This window comes from Fonticula alba (assembly GCF_000388065.1).
Source record: "Fonticula alba strain ATCC 38817 unplaced genomic scaffold supercont2.1, whole genome shotgun sequence".
Taxonomy (NCBI): domain Eukaryota; order Rotosphaerida; family Fonticulaceae; genus Fonticula; species Fonticula alba.
The window spans coordinates 3,171,118-3,178,079 of record NW_009242971.1 but is presented as its reverse complement, the minus strand read 5'-3'; the positions used below and the strand labels follow the sequence as shown (position 1 = coordinate 3,178,079).

General features: G+C 66.9%; 3 protein-coding genes across 3 annotated transcripts in view; all 3 read right to left on the bottom strand.

Annotated features, from left to right (window-relative positions):
- H696_00680 (hypothetical protein) overlaps positions 1–649 on the bottom strand; it is a gene marked incomplete at its 5' end in the record, with an annotated part of 2,139 nt that extends 1,490 nt beyond the window's left edge. The window contains one exon of the mRNA XM_009494558.1: positions 98–649. Within this exon, the coding sequence (XP_009492833.1) occupies positions 98–649 (552 nt within the window). The remainder of the gene's footprint in view (positions 1–97) is intronic.
- Positions 650–1,480: 831 nt separating this feature from the next.
- H696_00679 (hypothetical protein) lies at positions 1,481–2,271 on the bottom strand. The gene is made up of 2 exons (XM_009494557.1): positions 2,085–2,271; positions 1,481–1,877 (listed from the first exon to the last, which is right to left on the bottom strand). Exons 1-2 carry the CDS (start codon positions 2,141–2,143, stop codon positions 1,574–1,576), a joined length of 363 nt encoding a protein of 120 aa, XP_009492832.1. The 5' UTR covers positions 2,144–2,271; the 3' UTR covers positions 1,481–1,573.
- Positions 2,272–2,915: 644 nt separating this feature from the next.
- H696_00678 (hypothetical protein) lies at positions 2,916–6,909 on the bottom strand (the record flags this gene model as incomplete). Its single annotated transcript, XM_009494556.1, has 3 exons — positions 2,916–5,129; positions 5,319–6,350; positions 6,547–6,909. 3 exons carry the CDS (start codon positions 6,907–6,909, stop codon positions 2,964–2,966), a joined length of 3,561 nt encoding a protein of 1,186 aa, XP_009492831.1. The 3' UTR covers positions 2,916–2,963.
- Between the last annotated feature and the right edge of the window lie 53 nt (positions 6,910–6,962).

The following is a 6,962-nucleotide window of genomic DNA, read 5'->3' as shown; positions in this document are numbered from 1 at the left end:
GGGGGGGGGGGGGCATGGGCATCTGGCAGGGCAAAAGGGCAGCGTGCGTGCAAGAATGAGAGAGAGAGAGAGAGAGCGCGCGCGCCAGGGAACTCACCGAGTTGGAAGGGTCCTCGATGTCCGGCGGACAGGTCCACTCAACGTTGTAGGTGTCGGCGATCATGCTCAGGTAGCGGTTAACCAGCTGCCGCGAGGGGATCTGGAAATTGAGCTTGGTGGCCAGACGCTCATTGACATGATCCATGTTGTTCTCGCGCACAAGACGCTCCAGCGGCTTGCCATACCGGTTGATCAGCATGGCCCGGACTTCGAGCAGCTCCTTGGCCTCCATACGCGGTGCGGCGTAGATCAGCGTGTGGACCGTCTGCTCGATGGACGCGTCCAGCTCCTTGGACAGGTCAATCAGCTGGATGCGCGACAGGAGGAGCTGGCACAGGGCCTCCACCTGCTCGATGCTCTCCAGCATGTAATCCTCGCGGATGATCTGCTCGGTGCGAATGCGCGCGCTGTTTTCCTTGTTGTTGCGAAGGAGCTCGGCGATCTCGCGTCGCTGGGCATCCACCATCACGCGCTTCTTGTTGTAAAGGAGCTTCAGTCGCGAGAGGCAAGCCTTCAGCTTGAGGCGTAGTTTATCCTGGCTGTATTTCATGACGGCCTGGCTGGTGGAACGGGTAGAGGGGGAGAGGGGGAGAGGGGGGGAGGGAGGAAGAAAGGGAGGGGGGCGGGGGCGGGGGCGGGGAGGAAGAGGTAGCAAGGGAGGAGGGCGCAGGGAGGGGGGAAGAACAGTAACTTGTCGTTACTGTGGGGTGGATCAGTCCCCCAAGTCTTAAAGGTACAAAGTTCGGGCCAGAGAGGGGAACGCCCAAGATCCAGGGTCTCCTGGTGAGGGAACTTGTGCATTGGAGGTGTGCCCTGGCCGATGCCCTGCAAATCGGGGCCGACAGTGTGGCCGGCCGCCGAGAGGGAGGGGGCACAAGCCGGCCGAGGGGCCCGCGGTGTGACTTTGGGGCAGACGTCCGGGCGAGGTGCTGCTCGGTCGTCGCACAAGCTCCCCAGACACCGGGGGGGGGGGAGGGGGGAGTGTTGCCCAATCCGGAAAATGGGTCTTGGAGAAGGGCGCCGCCGGGTTTTCCTGAAGGGGCATAGTTCCCCCGCCCATCCCCGCCTGCCGCCCTGCCTGGCTGGTGGCCCGGGACATTCCCGAGCCCATCCCGAGTTCCCGCCCCCCCGCCCCCCCCCGACACGGCCACGCCAGGGCCCAGATCTGGAGAAGGGGGAAAGAAAAAAGAACAAAAGAACGGAGACCCACTGTCGGAGGCCCTCCAGCAGCCCGAGTAGACGGGTGTGTATTCGTTGTCTCGGCGGGGGCGTTTTGCTCGCAGGGGCAGAGGGTTGGCATGTCATACGTCGGCATATGGGAGAAGTGCCGGCGCTCGGCTCAAGGGGAGAGAGAGAGAGAGAGAGAGAGAGAGAGAGAGAGGGAGAGAGGGGGGGGGGGGAGCATGCCGCCAGGGGTGCATGCGCATGCACATACTGCATCTTTCTCCGCCCCCGGTGGTGCCTCTTCCCTGCTTTAGCCGCCGTGGAGCGTGGAAATGAAAGTCACCCGATCGGCCTCCTGTAGGCGGTAATCCTCCATGCCGAAAAGCTCCCAATCGGCGTTGTTGATGAGGACGATGATGCCCGGTCGCACGGACAGCTGCTGATCGACATCCTCGGTGGAGGCGCCCGGCGCCGGGAGGGTGGTGGCACCGGACACTGCCGACCCGACATCTAGAAAGAGGTCTGGCCGGGCGCGCATGTGGTGATCGCGCAGGTAGGCCAATAGGTGCCGAATGGTGGCCCCATCCTCAAGGGGAGTGTCGTGGTCAAGGAGCCTGGGATGGTGGGATGTTAGGTGGATGGCCAGGCAAGGCCGAAAAGGGGAGAGGGAGGAGGGGGGGCGAGAGAGCGAGAGAGCGAGAGAGCGAGAGAATAAAAACACAGGAGCGCGAGGGACGAGGGTCAAGCCGGGGCAGTGTGTGGGTGCGATGTGCGGCGCGCGTGGATGAAGGAGGCGGAGGGAGAAAGCAGGGGAAACTCACCGCGAGACGCCGCCGAAAAGCTGCTCGCAGCCACCAAGGAACTCGATGGAAAGCTTCATGTATCCGAGGGCGAAGGGCGAAGGGAGGAGGTTCGCGGGAAAAGTAGGTCGAGGCAAAGGCAGAGGAGGGATGCCCACCCCCGTGCCCGGCGTTCCGGCAAGGATGCTTCCTGGAAAATGGCGATGCCAGATCTCGGGGCAGCATGCTGTGATCGGCCAGCCGGTGTACCAGAGCACAAGAGACCGAGAGGGAGGGGCACGGCCATCGCATGGGTGTATCCGGACCGGAGGACGGCATCCCGGGATTTGGCCCCACCGGTTCGGGGCAAAGAGCGAGGAAGCCGTCCCAGCGGTGGCAGTTGAGGACATGCGGAAATGGAATAAAATGCACCAACCACGGGAAAAGCCACATTTCGCCAGATATCTATATATATATTGTTCCAGGGGGCGGGAGGGGGAGAGAAAGAGAAAGGGGGCAGACGAGCGCAGGACCACATGCGCGCAAATGGACGCGCACATTTGCCCCGCGAGCAGAGAAGGAGGCAAGGGGAAAGGAAGGGGACACGGGGAAAGGGAGGAGACAAGGGAAGTTGCGGAGAGAAGGGAGGGGGAAATACAAGGACAAGGGTGGCTCCCGGAGAAGGCCAGGCACCGCGCGCTGGAGGAAAAAGAGGTCAAAATCGCGCGCGATTGCCGACCCAAGGCATTCGCAAGAGGAAGGCCGGGGAGGATGTGCGCATGCACATGGATGTGGGTGCAGATGCTGATGCACGGGGAGACAGAGAGGGCACACGTCCCGCTCCATGCGCAAACATACACACACACGCACACGCACACGCACACGCACACGCACAGGCTCACGCACTCGGACCGACAGCAACTAATGAAGCATCGGGTGAGACAGTGAGCCGAAGCCGCTCTCCTTCCAAACTCGGTCACGCTCCCAGTCGAGCGCTCGCAAAGACCAGCTGACCCCGGAGAAGGAAGCATCAGCCAGGGCAGCCTCGCTCGGGACATCGGCCGGCGGGGCGGAGAGATCCAGGCTGCTGGCGGTGGCTGACCGGTCGATGGCCATCGACCGGGGGTAGACCGTGGTCCCGCCGGAGGCCCCGGTCACCGTGAGGGCGGCCTGTGCCCCGCCGGTGCTCTCCTCCGAGGGCGACAAGGAAGCCGACTGGCATGTACGCCAGGCATCCCGATGCGAGGCCAACTCCTCGCGCAGGGCTCCCAGACGGCCGAGCAGGGCCTCGCGCTCGGTGTGGAAGCGCTCGACCGCACTTGAGGAAGCCCCAGCCGGCGGCTTCTGACCCAAGCTCAACAGGCGCTGGTTGAGCCCATGAATGGCCAACTCCAGGCGAATGGTGGCCCGGCGCAGGGGGGTAAACTGCATATGGCGATACACATGCTGGTGGGCGATTTCGAAAAGAGCCAGCGGCACAGGCACCAAGTCCGGGCTGATGTGCGACGCGGGGACCTGGCGACGACGGTGCGATGGCGCGAGCCCCGACAACCCGAGGCCCGGCCCGGTGGCCGACACATCCGACCCCGAGGGGGCCTCCTCCTCATCGCTGTAGAGCAGCGTGTGGTTGGGGCCACCAGCGCCCGGGCTCCGGGATGTCGGCAGGGAGTTGGCACCGGCCAGGCCACCGGGTGCCGAGCCTGCCCCGGGCGCAGGGGCCGCCGCCGGGAGTTGCATCTCGCGCGTGGCCTCCTGGATGAAGAGGATCACCCGGACACGGCCGCAACTCGGGCAGCCAATGCACGAGGGGGGATGGTGATCGCCACCGGGGACCGAGATGCTGGCTGGCCGGGTCCCCCCCGGGCCACCGGTCCCCGGAGAGGAGGAGGCCCCCGAAGCAGGCGAATGCATGGTCCCGGCGCCACCAAGCTCCGGGCTGTTGGATCCGGCGTTGGCGGCGCTGCCACCGGACATGGCGGCCAGCACACCCGACGTGTCGACATCCACCGGGCCCGGCGAGTAGAGGGCTCGCTGCGGGTCGAAGTAGATCCCGGTCAGGCGCTGAAGCCGGCGCACGGCCCGAGCCAACTGCAGGGCATACTCATCGAGCGAGGCGGAGCCCGGGCTCCCGGAGCCCGCGCCCCCGGCGGTCAGAGCGCTGAGGTCCATCATGGAGGCCGCATGCGCGCCGAGGCGCGCATCCGACGCGGCGTCATGCGGGTACCGGCCGGAGGTGGTGCAGTCCCACTCGGCCGGGGTGATGCGCGCCTCATCGCGCACCCGAATCACCGGAATCATCTCCCGGTGGTAGCGCGGCACGAAGACCGTCATCGATTGAACGGGGAAGAACCCGGTTGAGGAGACCATCCCCGCGCCATGCAGCAGCAGCCCCACATAGAGGCCGGCCGGCAGCCGACGCAGGGCACTCGTGCTCAATTGCGAGTGCTCCGACCACAAAGGCCACGTCGGATCGTACAGGCCGTCAGAGGAGACCGCGCACCCGGCCGTGATCTGGTCCATCGGCCGCAGGTAGAGCGGCATGGATGCCGACAGCTCGGCGGCCCGTGTGGCATCGGCAGCCGACATGTGCGCCAGCTGGCCCTGCGGCGTGAGCCCGGGCGAACGGGACCCCACTTGGCCGAACATCTGCAAGCCATATCCACGGTGGTCGGCCGCCGACGAGGAAGAGGAGGAGGACGAGGCGCCGCTGCCGACGGAGCCCGGTCCGTGTGACGGATGGCCGACTCCGACGCCGCGGGGGGCGGCGGCGGCGACCGCGGCGGCCGCCGCCGCCGCCCGATGCCGCAAGGCCGACTCACACAGGAGCTGGTCCGGGCTCAGAGCACGATGCGACAGCCGGCCGATGGCTCGCCACTTCAGGTGCCCCGAGCGCCGGTGTGCCTCCAGCTGTCGCAGGTACGCGTCTGGGTCGGCCACCCGGCGGACAAACATGTAGACTGTGGCATTCTTGTGGATCAGATGGAAGGGCTCCGGACAGAAGTACCCCAAGTGTGACAGGCCAAGCCCGAGGCAGAGGCGCTCAAATGCCGGGGCGGCCTTTTGTGCGAAGTCCAGCGCAGCCGACGTCTAAGGCCCGTGCAGGGGAGGGAGGAGGAGGAGGAGCAAGAGAGAGAGAGAGAGAGAGGGGGGGCAGGGGAGCGCGTGAGTACGAGTGGCAATAGACCGCCTGGCGGGATGAAGCCCGGCAGCAGAAGGCCAGGACAAGGGGCCGGATACGCGAAGAGAGCAGACAAGCGATCGCCGCAAGCAACTCACCTCTGGCACAAAAAGCGACTCAGCCGAGTCGCCCAGTTCGCCCGACATGCTCAGCGGCCCGCCGCCAAGGATGGCATTCAGGGACATGGAGGAGGTGCCGAGGGCCTCGGTCAGGGACATGCTGGATGTTTGACGCATCATCGGCCGCGGGCCGCCATCCTGCGCGGGGGAGGCCAGCACGAAGGAGGGTGACCGAACCGGGCTCGCGGCGAAGAATCCCCCGGTCCCGGGGCCGGATCCAGCCGGGCCCGGGGAGGAGGGCAAGCGCGGGCTGGACAGGCGCCGCTGGGCCGAGCGCGGCGAGAAGACCGGGGCCCCGCTCATCCCCAGAGACGAGGTGCTGCGAGTCAGCGGCGAGGCGGTCCCCGAGAGGCCTTCCCCGCCGAGGGGCGACAGGGTACGCGAGGATGGCCCGGTGGCTGCGGCGGCGGCGGCGGCGGCCGCCGCCGCCGCGGCCCCGGGGCCCGCACCGTCCGGCAGCAGCGTCCCGGAAAGGGACCGACCGCCGAAGGCTGGGCCCCCGCGCCACGGCCCGGCTGCCCCGGTGCCTTCCAAAGGCACGTCCAGCGGCGACAGCGATACCACCCGGCGATCGGCGATGGACGCCATCGAGGGGGTGTCATCGTCATCTTCCTCGTCGGTGGCCGAGTGCCGGCCACTGCCGTCGCCGCTGGCGCTGGCGCTGCCGAGCGACGAGGTTGACCCGAAGAGAGACTGGGTGGAGGCCGAGTCGAGTGGCTCGGCATCCATGGCCGGCTGCCGGGGGACCGGGGCGTCGGCCGAAATGCCGAACGAGGCCGCCGCCTCGCTGGCCACGGGGGGCTTCGGGCCCAGGGAGGAAGATGCATCCTCGGAGGACCGGCTGGCCGACCGGGCCATGCGTTCCACCAGCGCCGGACACCGGAATTCCGCATTCGAATATGCCGACACCGAGCGCACCGGGGCCTCCCAGTCCTTGGACAGACGAAGCATCCAATGGGACTCCGCGCTGGCCGAGTCCAGCTGGTCGGGATGCGGGTGGTCGCCGCAGATCTGGGTGCGCGAACGAGCCCCCGCAGGGGGTAGGACGAGGAGGAGGAGGAGGAGGAAGAAGAATAGGGGGGCGGTGGCCAGAGGGAAGGAGGTCAATGGATGCGGCATTTGCCGAGGGGGAGGCGGGGTCCGGGGCCGGCTTGGCAAGCGGCAACCGCGGTGGGCACACACACAAAGAGGAGAGCCCGGGACATACCTTCACCGTGGGCAGCAGGCCGGTGGATGTGTTGGTCAAAATGCGCTCGTCGTCCGAGCGAACCAGCAAAATGGACAGGTAGACGCCCCCGCGACGGATTTTCTTGTCCACGCGGGCGTCCTTCGAGCTGAGATGGGTCCCGCCGGCGGCAGCGCCGGCATTGGGACCGCCTGCCGCCGCAGCCGCGGCCGCGGACGAGGGGAGCTGTGTCGTCGAGGAGGAGAGGCCCGATGACCCGAGAGAGGTGGTTGACGGGAAGAAGGACGATCGCAGGGCCGGTGAGGCAGAGGTTGACCCGCCGAATCCCAGCAGGGGAGTCGAGTCCGAGGAGTTGGACTTGGTCAGGCCGCGAGAGGAGACCATCGGGACCGGGGAAAAGGTGGGCGGCTGATAGACAGTGTGTGTGTGTGTGTGTG

Coding starts and splice junctions, on each gene's coding strand:
- H696_00679 (XM_009494557.1), bottom strand. CDS start 2,143: ATGAAGCTTTCCATCGAGTTCCTTGGTGGCTGCGAGCAGCTTTTCGGC. Junction 1,878..2,084: donor CTTTTCGGCGGCGTCTCGCG/GTGAGTTTCCCC, acceptor CCACCATCCCAG/GCTCCTTGACCACGACACTC.